This window comes from Triticum aestivum, chromosome 5A (genome assembly GCF_018294505.1).
Source record: "Triticum aestivum cultivar Chinese Spring chromosome 5A, IWGSC CS RefSeq v2.1, whole genome shotgun sequence".
NCBI classification, from domain to species: domain Eukaryota; kingdom Viridiplantae; phylum Streptophyta; class Magnoliopsida; order Poales; family Poaceae; genus Triticum; species Triticum aestivum.
Window position 1 is genome coordinate 428,444,856 of NC_057806.1, and position 14,338 is coordinate 428,459,193.

The following is a 14,338-nucleotide window of genomic DNA, read 5'->3' on the forward strand; positions in this document are numbered from 1 at the left end:
GACGGTTTTTTGGTTAAGTCAAAACTAGCGGTAGCGTGTTTCGCAGAACGCGCTATAGCTAAGGTAGCTATAGCGCTTTTTCCAAAACGCGCTACTGCTATACATATGTAATTTTCTCTCTTTTTTATTTCCTTTTCTGTTTCTATAGCGGGGGTCCTGGAAACGCGCTGCAGCTGCGTTAGCTACAGCGCCTCTTACTAACACACGCTACAGCTAAGCCTTTCTCTGTTTCTTCGCTTTTTCATTTATTTGCTTTACATTTTATTTTTTTCTTTCTCCTTTTTCTGTTTCTTTCATTTACTTTTCTATTTGTTTTTCATTTTATTTTATTTCCATTAGCAGTAGCGCTGTTACAGGGAAACGCGCTGCTATTCATGCCCTAGCGGTAGCGCGCTTCCTGCAAGGCCGCTACTGCTATGCATAGCCCATCGTTCCAGCAATGCGAATATTAATAGTAGCGCTTTTACGGGCACACGCGCTACTGCTAGGATCGTATCTGCAGCGCGGTTTATTCTGAACCGCTACTGCTATCTAGCACTAGCGCCCTTTTTTAACCCGCGCTGTTGCTAAATTTCTGTGTATAAGGTTTTCCCTAGTAGTGTCTTGATGAACTGTGATAATCAAACTGTGATCGTCAAGATAAACACTTCTAAGGACAATATGAAGTCCTCAAGGCATGTGAAGAGGAGACTGAAATCTGTAAGAAAATTGAGGAACTCCGGAGTTATTACGTTGGATTATATCCAAACGTCAAAAAATTTGGCAGATCCCTTCACAAATGGTCTATCATGTAATGTGATAGATAATGCATCGATGGAGATGGGTCTGAGACCCACCGCATGAGTTGTCCATAGTGGTAACCCACTCTATGTGATCAGAGATCCCCGTGAAGTAGAAGTGGGAGACAAGCTGTTGGTTAGCTGGGAGGAGAGTATCCCTATATTACCTATCCCACTCCATGAAGATGCAATACTCTCCTGATCTGCATGGCAGGTTGATACTTATCTTAATGTGTTCCAAGTGGCTTATTCGGGTAAGCAGAGATGTTGTCCTGCAGAACATCTTCTGAGGAACACACCTATATGAATTTGACTGTTAACGTTGCAGTCTGTGAGAATTGGGTGTTCTCTAATAAATTCATGAAAAGGCTCTGGAGTATGACGTATACGCTCCACCCGCGGGGAAGCCTTGCGGCAGCCCAGTATCAGTCAAGAATTTGTGTGAAACTAGTCTCGCAGAAAACTTGTAGTTCAAGGCATAGTCCACTATTCAAGTTGTGATCTAGTGTAGCATAAATCTCTAAGTGGAAGTTCAACTTCACAGTCTCCACTAAGCACCGGTATATAAACAATGTTTTGGAACTAAATGATGAGATGCGCCAATGAGACTTTGTGGGGGATTGTTGGAATTTTGCTAGTAGGCCTTTGGCCCAAAGCCCAACTAAAATTCTGAAATTCTCTTGGCCCATTTATGCACACATGTGAGTGGAGTGAGTGAGACTAAAGTTTAATCCCACCCCGGAAGTTGAGAGAGAGTTGCACCTCTTTATAAGGTGAGCTCCTCTACCACTTGTATGAGCATGAAAAGAGGAGACCTACACGCGCTCCTCCTCCTCGCTCGCCGCGCCGCGGGATTGAGCCGAGCCGAGGACAGAGCTATGCACGTTGTCTATATTTTTGCTGCTCGGAAAAAATTAATGAGTCATTAATTAATAATTAATGAACGTGTTAATTACTGAACCGTTTCTAATTCTTTTGGATCGTGACGACTCGAACGTGGGGTTTACTCCCACGACCTACCCGGCCCGCACTACATAGTCAGGCAGACGTCTACCCTAGCCGCCGCCGCTTTGTATGGTTTCTCACCACCGTTTCAAATCATTGCGCCGTCAAGCAAGTCTTCTCCGTCCCTCCTTTCGGCGTGCACCGGGAGAAGGGACAGCAGGCCTCCGGAACCCCGCCTCTCGTGATTCTGTATGAGAAAGGGGCGATTAGATTTTTGGGGAGCGCACTCGCGCGACTGCTGGCAGCGACGACTTCGCGAACGACGACTTCTTCCCCGACCTCGGCAACCTCATCCTCGACGACATGGGCGACAACGTCAACGCCGGCGGTGCTGCACCCGCTGCACCATATGTTATTCTTTCCTTCTTGTTCAAGATCGTTGTAGAATTCATGTTTCTAGTATGTGCCCTAGATGTGATCTGTTCATCTACTATGCTAGTTCGCATGATTAGTTTAATCTCTGCTATTGTTGTCATGATCTATTTTCTATTTATTCGGATTAAATCTCATAGTAATTTGCTTATTTTTCCAGCAGGATCTGTTTAGAACACATTTAGATGTGACATAATTATGTCACATCTAAACTGATGTCCACTTTACATGTGGTCTATTTTTTTGTTTCTTATTGCTGTATTATATATTTGTGAGAGTTTAAATGCGACATCCTTAAAAAACATCTGAACGTGAACTAGACAAACTGTTTAGAAAGACCATGCTGCTGAACTAGGCCTTATTAGCCATGCATTAAACTCGTCAGGCTCCGTCATGACCGGCCTTCCTTGAAAACCTTCACCAAAGCGCTCAACGATCCATAAATATCCTAGCTCTCGTCGGCAAATGAGGTGCGCCGTGCCGTGCCGTCAGTATCACGGGCAAGTACCCCCTCCGATCTGTCAAAACGTCAAGAGGCCCGTCCTTTTGACCCTAACCGTACAGAGAAGACCGAGCACAGATAACCTTCACATCGATCTGACACCACCCTCGAACTCGAATCAAATTATTGGTGCCATTTCTTGAACTAGCTAAACCAACTAGGGAGGATGCCTGACATATTGCAGACAGTATTTTACACTGCATGCATTAGCACATGCTGCCCGCGGGCCTTGTACAGAGCAAGCAGCAGGGGATCCCCTCTCATCTACACCTACTGGTAGGATTTACACACACGCTTCACACCGGTCTCATTCGCCTCAGGTCGTTGCACGTCGCCGGTTGCCTACTACCAAGTTTTCCTTGAGCTACGACTTAGAAACATCTACACGGTGGCACATCCTTGGCTACGAAAACTAGCACCATCTCACGTGGAGTGGATGTTTACAACGGAAGTAGTACTAGTAGTAGTACATATAACTGATACAGTAACATATACTGGGGCAGGGTTCCATGATCTTCCGGTCATAGTTTGCAGCTACTCTCATTGTGCTCGTGCGCTTCTCCGTCTTGGTGGATCCGCTTCTGTTTTCACGGTTAGCGGTCCAGCGAACTGATCACCACCCTGCCAGATACACGGTTCAGAGGCATCAGATCTATGGCTACTGTACTGGATAGAGTCATGGTGGTTGGATCTAGCATTTGGGTTCATGATGTGGTGCACTTTAAAACAGGAGGGGATATTCGGTTTGAACTTTGAAGCCAACGCACCAGTCGTAGACGGTGGGGCTCCTGGGGGTGCCCGGGCTAGCCTCTATGCCGTCGGCGGCCATCCTGCCTTTGCGGCGCAGCTTGCTCCAGCCACTCTCTCCCCTGGGCGTCGTTGCTGCAGTCGCAAGCAAGCAAGCATGTCAGCCACAACACATCACGCCGGCCTCGAATGTAAAGTTAAGAAAAAAAAATTAGGAGGCAAAGGTGTAGGTAGATAAGATACCTGTGCCGAAGGGGGAGTCGGGGACGCTGGCCGGGGACGAGGGCGCGGAGCCGGAGCCGGACTCGCTGCGCGGCGACGTCACGGACAGGGCCGGCGGGCGGAGGATGGTGATGCTCCGCGTCACCGCCGGCGCCGCCACGTCGGCCGACGGCACGGCAGCGGCGGTCGTACCGGCCGCCGCGGAGGACGGGGAGAAGGAGGCGTACTTGCGGAGCCTGCCGAGGCCGTGGTCCGGCCGCGGCCCGGCCACTGTGTCGTCCCACAGCTGGTCAAGAAGCCCCATGGAGCACGACGATCCAACCAAACCTGCGCGTACGTGGTAGATCAGGAGCCACGTTCATACAATCATCATCCTCATCTCCTCCTCCGGTGAATCTGTTCTTGCCTCGCGTGTTCTTGGCCGAGAGAGGGAGGGGATGGAGCTGGTTATTACCTTGGGTGTCGAGGGGTGTGTGTGCCGCAGGCGAGGCGCAGTGGATCGTTCCTTCTTTGTTGGAGGGAGGGAGCGGGTGGAGTTTTATAGATGAGGCCGAGGGGTGGTGGGGAGCGGACGTAGGCGAGATATTTGGGGGGCGTACGCAACTCTTTCTGTTTCCGGGCTCCGCCTTGCGCGGTCGGCTCGGCTCCTGCGGCCCAGCGTAGCCGACGCAGTTTTTAGCCGTCCGAAATTAGGAAACGGATAGGGTGGAAGTGGATAAAATGGGTGGTGTGGTGTTATTTTCGGGATCTTCGTCGGTAATCGCGGGTGATGAGTCAAACAAACCGGATAGGGTTGTTATATCGGATAAAAGCAGTTTGGGATGCGGATTCCCGCTAGTGTCGGAGTACTGAATCGGCTCAACGTGGAAAATGGATCTTGAGGTGTCAAGGACATGTACAATGGTGTCAGCTACTAAATGTGGCATACTCAGAAAACCTAGAAAAATATTGTCTTTTTTTAATGACCCAATAGTTGGCAACATTTTTGCTTGCAGTTTCTCCAGAGACGCATTGCATTTTCTTCAGATAAGCATGGCAGCTTATGAGAAGATGTAACTTTTGAGGCAAAAACGAGCAGACATTGTCATCGTTTGATATCGCGTTGTAACCAAAACAGGCGGCGAAATGCCTTCGTACTGCCTTTTAGTTAAGAGATGATTTTTCTTATACTATCTTTCACCATATATCTTTACCTACTAATAAAGCACGCATTGCTTCCGTCAAGTTCATCATCACGTAATTTTGCATAAAAACCCATGTGGTTTTTTTATTCAACCCACGATACTACTTTTTATAGAAAAAAAGTTCAACCAAGAAATATATTTGCTGTTGTGAAGGATCGAACACAGAGCCTCGAGTGCTCCTACCAAAGGGCATGACCAATTGAGCTAGCACTCCCTTACGTAAAACAAGAGGGTTTTACGTTTCACCTTTAATCAATATACTATCGCCTCACAGCTAGCAACCCCAAAGAAGTAAGGCGGCCCATCTAAGAGGGCGAAACAATTGCTGACCTGCCCTATGGCCTAATTAAACTGGCCCACATAAGACCAGGCCAACAAAAAAAAAATTGCTGGTTTTGGGAATTGAACACAGGACCTCCCCATAGACTATACATTGCCTTAGCCAATTGAACTAGCTCAAAGTTTCAAAGAAATTAGGTTGCTTCAGCTATTAAATAGTACCACCTCGCCCGCTTACACGATATCATCCCAATTTATATACGTCGTTGATCTTTCTGTGTATCAAGGGGGACTTGACAAGAAATAAGAGTATTTCAATCGACATGCAAAGATATAAGGAAATAAAAGGAATTTGAGTCTATGTGACAGAAAAAATAAGGAAAGATGATTTGATACTAGTGAAGATGATTTGCTTGGAGAGGATATGGACACTGGCAATAGCAATCAAGCTGCCAAGGACAAAACTAATACTGCTGGTCATAGTGGCGCTGTTCATAAGTGTTCCACCCCTGCCTCTGTTGCCAATGACTCTGATATGGTCTCCTCCAAGCTACTAGGTGCCCCCATGACCAAAAGCTACTTGGAGGTGGTGAAGAAGAACCAAAATGTTAACTTGGGTGGCCCCCTTCTGGAGAGATTTGAAGCTGCTGCTGTTGGATCTATTCCTAAGATTCAGAAGAAAACAAGCACTCAACAGAAATGGGGTCCTGTGGTGGCCTCCAGGGTTAGTACCAGGAACAAGAAGGATGACAGACCTGCTATCCAAAAAGCTCAAGAATTGAAGAAAATCAAAAACCTAGAAAAACCTATGTTGAGAAAAGGTACTCAAAACTCCTTTGAATGTCTTGATGATGATTTTCTGATAAAAATTGCAGAATGTTCAGGGATTAGCCTGGGCACCAGCAGTAATAACATTAAGGAAAATATTTGCATTATCAAGCATGTAGAAATAGATAGAATTACTAAGTTTAATTCTGATAATCCTGATATTTTTTTGCCTCCCAGTATAGATATTACTGGTGATGAATTCATGTGTGCTGAGCCTGTTCCTGGGGATAGTAGTGAGGCAGAAGTGGGGGATCAGAGTACTGAGCTCCCTACTTCAGACTCCCCTTGGATGGAGGTTCATAAAAACTCTTCTTCTAAAGGGAGAAGAAAAATTAATTTTGATTGTAAATGATAGGTATTTTCTGGAATATTAGAGGGCTTAATAGTCCTACTAAGGTAGACAATTAAAAGAGCTCATTAGAGCCAACAATCCTGACTTCATTTGTATTTCTGAGACCAAAAAAGAAGATTTCATTATTCTTCAAATTGAAGCTTTTGACCCCAGATCCAATTTCCACTGGAAATGGCTCCCTGCTATAAATACTGCAGGAGGGATCTTGTTGGGTAGCAAGCTAGATACATTTGACATTGTTCAATGTGATCTACATAACTATTGTATTTCTTGTTTAATTTGGAACAAATAGGATTGCTCTACTTGGAGAATTATTTCTGTTTATGGCTCTGCCTATGACCAGTTTAAGATGGACTTCATTAATGAGCTTCATTCCATTTTAACTGGCTGGGCAGGACCCACTCTGGTAGGGGGTGATTTCAATCTAATTAGAGAGGCTAGTGAGAAAAGCATCGGTGCTATTAATCAACACTGGGCTGACCTCTTTAATGATTGGATTAACAAATTTGGTTTGATTGAGCTAAAAATTAATGGGAGGAAGTTTACTTGGGGTAACAACCAGGACAATCTAGTGATGGCTACTATTGACAGAGTGTTCATGTCCACTGATTGGGCCGCTGAATTCCATGGAGTTCATCTTAGAGGCCTTCCTAGATTGGGGAGTGATCACACCCCCTGGTTCTTAACACCTGTGCCTTCCCCATTCCCAAAAGTAAACAATTTAGATTTGAAAATGGTGTCTAGAAATTGAGGGCTTTAGGGAGGTTGTTACTAAAGCCTGGATTGCTAAATGCCCTTTTACTAAGGCTATAGACATTTGGCAGTTCAAAAGTAGGAATTCCGGAAAAGCCATTAAAGGCTGGATGGCCAATTATGAGGCTATGCAAAACAGGCAGAAACAAGCTTTGGTGGCTGAATATAACTGCCTAGATATTCTCTCTGAAACTAACCCTCCTTCCCCCAACACTAATAGCAGGATTAAAAAAATTGCAGGTGATCTAGAGGATATTTGGAGGAAGGAAGAAATCAAGGCCAGGCAGAGATCTAGAGAGAGATATACTTGAAGGAGATCTGAATGCCGGATACTTTAAAGCTATAGCAAATCAAAAGAGAAGGAGGAAGCAGATTTTGATGCTGGAAGGAGATACAGGTAATGTGACTGAACATGAAGATATTATGAAAGTTGCTGTCAATTATTACAAAAAATTGTTTGGCTTCCAAGAGAAAATCAACATCAACCTAAAAAATGACTTTTGGGGAGATGGTGAGAAAGTGACTAATGTTCATAACAACATCCTGGATACCCCCTTCTCTGAAAAAGAGATTAAAAAGGTTGTCTTTGGCTCTTATGCAGAAGGAGCTCCTGGGCCGGATGGATTTTCATTTTTTACCAACAATTCTGGGACCTTATTAAAGGTGACCTGTTTGCTCTATTTCGTGATTGGGAGAAAGATGAGCTAGATTTATATAGACTTAACTTCTCTCTATTAACTCTAGTTCCTAAAGAGGCCGATGCTAGCAAGATAGAGAAATTTAGACCTCTTGCTATGATTAATTGCAGCTTCAAAATCTTTGCCAAATGTGCCACTAATAAGTTTGGCCCCATTTGTAGAGATTTAATTTCTTTGAACCAGACAACCTTCATAAAAGGTAGATATATTGCTGAGAGTATAATCACATCACATGAAATTATTCACTCTGTGTACTCCAGTAAACAATCTGGTTTTGTATTTAAACTAGATTATGAAAAAGCTTATGACATGATCAACAGAGATTTCCTGCTTGGCATGATGAGTAAGAGAGGTTTTAGCCCTAAGTGGATGAAGAAGGTTTCTTCTCTACTTCATAAAGGGTCTGTTGGGGTCAACATCAATAATTCCAACAGTGATTTCTTTATCACTGGTAAGGGAGTCAGGCAGGGGGACCCATATTCCCCATACTATTTAATTTAGTAGCTGATATCTTTACTAGAATTCTTATTAAAGCTGCTAATAATAACATCCTGGAAGGACTATTCCCTAGCTCCAATCCAGCTAGCATCATTAGCATGCAATATGCTGATGACACTTATATTATTTTTGAGTAATAACTCTGCTCAAGCCAGGAACCTTAAATGGCTGCTATCCTGCTTTGAGCAAATTTCTGGGATGCGCATTAACTTCCATAAATGTGATCTGGTTCCTATCAATGTAAATAGGGATGAAGCAAACATATTTGCTCAAATCTTTGGTTGTAAACTTAGTGATTTTCCAATTAAATATTTAGGATCCTCTCTACATCACAAAAAGCTGAAGAAGTGTGAATTGCAGCCTACTATGGATAAGATTATTAAAAAAGGGGCTAGGTGGAGAGGCAGACTGCTGTCCTCTGGCAAGAGGCTCACATTAGTGAAAACCTGCTTGGCCACTATACCTAGTTACCTTATGGGTATTTTCAAATTTCCCAAGTGGGCCATTAAGTTGATTAATTCTCAGCTGGCTCACTGCTTCTGGGATAATTATGAGGGTCACCACAAATATCACCTGGCAGCCTGGGGGTGTGTGACTCAACAAAAACATCATGAGGGCTTGGTATCCCTAACATTGCAGATATGAACTTATGTTTGTTAGCTTCCTGGATTAAGAGATATTTTTTTAGATCAGGGTAAGATTTGGAAGCAAGTCATCGATGCCAAATACAACACTCATAATCCTAAATTTTTTGCTTGTTCTAATCTTGGTGCTCCCCCTTTTGGAAATGAATTCTATGGGCTGCTAAAGCTGCAAACATAGGATATTCCTGGATAATAGGGGATGGTAAAAGTATCGGGTTTTGGGAAGACCGTTGGATTGGTCATACCACCCTAACTACTAAATATTGGAACCTATATAGTATTGCCAATGAACAGAACATCACTGTGTGTGATGCCTGGGATGGCACCAACCTTAAAATCTCCTTTAGGAGATGTTTTTCTCTTGATATGGTAGCTGAATGGAATGATCTATTCAGCTCTATCAAGAATACTGTGCTGGTGGACAGGGGAGACACTGTTTGTTGGGATTTTGACTCTAAAGGTGTATACACTGCCAAGTCCTTTTACAACATTATTAATTTTAGAGGGGTCCTCCCTTGGGACAGTATATCCATCTGGAATATCAGAGTTCCACTTCGCATCCATATATTTCTTTGGCTCATGTCTAATAACAAATTGTTGACTAGGGATAATCTATAGAAAAGGCAAACAATAGAGGATGCTTCCTGCCTTTTATGTAGTGATCCTGAAACAGTTGAGCATTTGTTTTTTGGCTGTGTTGTTTCGATAGAGCTATGGAGAGTGATTGGGGACATTTCAAACAACCATTCTGGGATGTCTGTGACTGACATATTAGAATGGTGGTCCTTTAACAAGAATCACCCAGCAGATTGCCTTTTACACTCTGCTGCCTTATGGGCATTATGGAAATATCCTAACGACATGTGTTTCAATCATACCCCTTGGTCTGGGATGCAGGTGTTGTGGAGGAAGATTGCTGCTACCTTAGACAGCTGGGCAGTCTGTTGCTCAGACCGTGTCAAAGGAAAAGTGCTACACATGGTGCGGAAGCTGGAACAGATGGCAAGATCCCCACCCCTCCTGCTATGGCCAGATCCTGGCTAGGACCGAAGAAGTGCTCAATAGGGGCTGCGAGCGAGTGATTTCTATTGATCCATATGTGTTGGCTGCAGCTCCCCTTGTAAACTTTGCTTAATATTTTCATAGACTGGTGACTGAGGCCCTGTGGGCACGGTATGTTCATTTTGCTGGGGCGGCGCGTGTGCTGTTTTATTCCCCCCGCGTACTTGTAAACGTTTTGGACCTTGTTTTGGTTTCTTTTGGCAATCCAATTGGAACCGGGGCTTTGAGCCCTTTTCCTCTAAAAAAATAAGGAAAGAAAATACTCCGACAGAAGGAAAGCTACATAAAGAAGCATTGAAATTCAGTCTTGAAAATAAGGAGGGAAATTAGCCCAAATAAGGAAGGAGTTCACCCGCAAAAAAATAAGGAAGGAGTTCTAAGTGTAATACCACGCGCCTTCTAATTAAAAGGGATTCCGCTGCAGAACAAAAGAAGGTGCAGCAGGGCAAGGTGAGATCGATTGCTCCTTGTCTGCTGCCGAGTCGGCACCTCATGAACCCATGGGCACATGTACTCACTTTTTGAAAAATGCATTTTAAACACATTTTAAAATGTTAACAAAATTCAAAAGTAAATTCCACGCATGCATGTTGACAAATGTGTGTGCGCGGCACAAAGTTTTGTGAAAAAAATGTCTTTTCATTGTGTCTTCGTAAAAAAGAAAATTTTCAGTGCTTCTAAATAGAGTTTTACGACATAATTTTTTGTCTTTTTTGCACAGGCCACAAAAAAAGTTAATTTTCCATGAAACTTTATGCACGCACATAAAACATGAAGACGCATCCGTGCAACCTTCTTCAGACTTTTTTAGCATTTATAAATATGTTTTTTAAAGTGAGTTCCTATGTACCCGGGTTCATCGATGCACTTTCTGTCCGCTGCCTCCCTATTTGACCTGGTTTCTCTTATTTTTCTCAAATCTACTCACTTCGCAATGTTTTTGGCGTGAAGGCTCGGTCTTTTTGTGTGTGTGGGATAGGTCTTATAAACATGTAGCTTGATTCATACTTCCTCTGTTCCTAAATATAAGTCTTTTTAGAGATTTCAATAGGAACTACATACGGATGTATATAAACATATTTTAGAGTGTAGATTCACTCATTTTGCTCCATATGTAGTCCGCATTAGAATATCTAAAAAGACTTATATTTAGGAACAGAGGGAATACAATTCTTCAGTAGCAGCAAGATTTTTGTGTATGTTCCTTCAGGCGTTGGGCGCGACATGCTACTCATCCAGACAATGTTTCCATCGTGATGAGCCCCTGGGCACTGCCTCTCCGCTGGAGGCAGCAAGGTGGTGGTGGTCCATAGCTCCGTGGGCAACCCGATCCCCGCGCTCACAGCCACCATCATAGACTTTGTGGTGAGTATCTTTGATGTGTTCTAAAAATTGGAGGCAGTGCACAGCCTAACGTTCGACTCCAAACATTGACACTGACTACGGACTCAAGCACTATCACACTCTTGGGGCAATGAGATATCGATGAACTAGCATCAAGTGAGGAAGCTGATAAAGATTGTTAGTAATGGATCCAAAGATGAAAATTAAACTATTTGTTTACACTTTATCCAAGACAACAGTGAACTGCAGGATGGTAAGTAAGAACTATGCAACTGATGTCTACTACACAACCTTTTTCTTGTAGACGTTGTTGGGCCTCCAAGTGCAGAGGTTTGTAGGACAGTAGCAAATTTCCCTCAAGTGGATGACCTAAGGTTTATCAATCCGTGGGAGGCGTAGGATGAAGATGGTCTCTCTCAAGCAACCCTGCAACTAAATAACAAATAGTCTCTTGTGTCCCCAACACACCCAATACAATGGTAAATTGTATAGGTGCACTAGTTCGGCGAAGAGATGGTGATACAAGTGCAATGTGGATTGTAGATATAGGTTTTTGTAATCTGAAAATATAAAAATAGCAAGGTAACTAATGATAAAAGTGAGCACAAACGATATTGCAATGCGTTGAAACAAGGCCTAGGGTTCATACTTTCACTAGTGAAAGTTCTCTCAACAATAATAACATAATTGGATCATATAACTTTCCCTCGACATGCAACAAAGAGTCACTTCAAAGTCACTAATAGCGGAGAACAAACGAAGAGATTATGGTAGGGTACGAAACCACCTCAAAGTTATCCTTTCTGATCGATCTATTCAAGAGTCCGTAGTAAAATAACATGAAGCTATTCTTTCCGTTCAATCTATCATAGAGTTTGTACTAGAATAACACCTTAAGACACAAATCAAACAAAACCCTAATGTCACCTAGATACTCCAATGTCACCTCAACTATCTGTGGGTATGATTATATGATATGCATCACACAATCTCAGATTCATCTATTCAAACCAACACAAAGTACTTCAAAGAGTGCCCCAAAGATTCTACCGGAGAGTCAAGACGAAAACATGTGCCAACCCCTATGCATAGGTTCATGGGCGGAACCCGCAAGTTGATCATCAAAACATACATCAAGTGGATCAATACAATACCCCATTGTCACCACAGGTATCCCACGCAAGACATACATCAAGTGTTCTCAAATCCTTAAAGACTCAATCCGATAAGATAACTTCAAAGGAAAAACTCAATCCATTACAAGAGAGTAGAGGGGGAGAAACATCATAAGATCCAACTATAATAGCAAAGCTCGCGATACATCAAGATCGTACCACCTCAAGAACAGGAGAGAGAGATCAAACACATAGCTACTGGTACATACCCTCAGCCCCGAGGGAGAACTACTCCCTCCTCATCATGGAGAGCCTCGGGATGATGAAGATGGCCACCGGTGAGGGTCCCCCCTCTGGCAGGGTGCCGGAATAGGGTCCCGATTGGTTTTTGGTGGCTACGGAGGCTTTTGGCAGCGGAACTCCTGATCTATTCCGCTCCCTGAAGTTTTTAGGGTATATGGGTATATATAGGAGGAAGAAGTACGTCGGTGGATCTCCGAGTTGTCCACGAGGCAGGGGGGCGTGCCCAGGAGGGTGGGCGCGCCCCTGTAAGTGCATCTAGTGCCACCCCTAGTTGGTTTTGGAGTATTGACGACAAACCTAGTTGAGGGACTAATGTGTTTGTGAGAATTGCAGGATAACACAGGTAGAAGTCCCTCATTGATTCGGTTTTCCTACCAGAGATGACCCCTAAAAATGTATGAAGACATTGATGTCAAAGGTGGTATATGAAGATATTCACATTGAAGACTATGACAAGTGAAGACATCGCATGAAGCCTATGGAGATCGAAGACTTAGATCTTTCGTAGTTCTTTTTCTTCTTTGTTGAGTCATAGGAACCACCGTACTGTTAAGTGGGTTCCAAGAGAACCAGTCAGAATGACTGAAGTGATGCTTAACCAAAACCTAAGTCTTCGAGTGAAGACTATGAGAGCGAATCTTGTCCAGAGTCGGACAAGTCAGCTTTTCTTGTAGCCCAAGTAAAGTTGCCATGTGAGTTTGAAATCTGACCGTTGGAACACGTGTCAGTTCCTTAGTGACCCAGGGTCATTTCGGACAAATCAGGTCGGGTTGCCTAGTGGCTATAAATAGCCCACCCCCTACAACCATAAATGGCTGGCTGCTCAGAGTTAGTATACGGCTTTTGTCGTTTGAGAGCAACCCACCTCGAAGCCTTTGAGAGAGAATTCCTTGCGAGGATAAAGCCCTAACCACCCATAGCCAAAGAGAATTAGGCATCACTTAAGTCTTCTTGTCTGTGTGATCTGAAGACTTATTACACTTGAGGACTGTGAATCCTCCAGCCGGTTAGGCGTCGCGTTCTGAGCATCCAAGAGACATTGTGGATCGCCGGTGAACGAAGTCTGTGAAGGTTTGGGAGTCTACCTTGAAGACTTACTAGAGTGATTGGGCGAGGTCTGTGTGACCTTAGCTCAAGGGGAATACGGTGAGGACTGGGTGTCCTGAGCTGCGTGTTCAGGACTGGGTGTCCGGGACTATGTATCCTCAGGTTTAAATACCTAGTCGCCCTAACCAGACGTACAATTGTCACAGCAACTGGAACTGGTCCAACAAATCATTGTCTTCAACGTGTCACTGGTTTCATCCTTTCCTTCCCTTTACTTACTGTTGGTCCTTGTGAAGTCATTATATGATTGCACTATCTTTTATCTTCACTGAGTGACTGCATGTTCTGTTTGGCTTCATAATATCTTCCTACCTGATCCTTACTACATTGCTGCTATTAGTCATTGTGCTTTCACTCCATTGAATACTTTACTATGGTTTTCCTAGTGTAGTCTACCTTCTGCTGCATGGTAATAGGTTTATTTCTATCGTTTGTCTTCATAACTTCCATGTTTTGAAGACTTTCTTAAAAATGGCCTATTCACCCCCCTCTAGTCGATATAACGCACTTTCAATTGGTATCAGAGCAAGGTACTCCCTTATTC

The 14,338-nt window shown here is 43.7% G+C and overlaps 1 protein-coding gene across 1 annotated transcript; it reads right to left on the bottom strand.

The window, feature by feature from the left end:
* Nucleotides 1-2,771: 2,771 nt before the first annotated feature.
* LOC123103772 (dormancy-associated protein homolog 3) lies at nucleotides 2,772-4,163 on the bottom strand. Its single transcript, XM_044525455.1, has 4 exons — nucleotides 4,082-4,163; nucleotides 3,649-3,954; nucleotides 3,426-3,540; nucleotides 2,772-3,279 (listed from the first exon to the last, which is right to left on the bottom strand). Exons 2-4 carry the CDS (start codon nucleotides 3,929-3,931, stop codon nucleotides 3,252-3,254), a joined length of 426 nt encoding a protein of 141 aa, XP_044381390.1. The 5' UTR covers nucleotides 3,932-3,954; nucleotides 4,082-4,163; the 3' UTR covers nucleotides 2,772-3,251.
* Nucleotides 4,164-14,338: the final 10,175 nt, after the last annotated feature.

Coding starts and splice junctions, on each gene's coding strand:
- LOC123103772 (XM_044525455.1), bottom strand. CDS start 3,931: ATGGGGCTTCTTGACCAGCTGTGGGACGACACAGTGGCCGGGCCGCGG. Junction 3,541..3,648: donor CGACTCCCCCTTCGGCACAG/GTATCTTATCTA, acceptor TTGCGACTGCAG/CAACGACGCCCAGGGGAGAG. Junction 3,280..3,425: donor AGCCCCACCGTCTACGACTG/GTGCGTTGGCTT, acceptor TGTATCTGGCAG/GGTGGTGATCAGTTCGCTGG.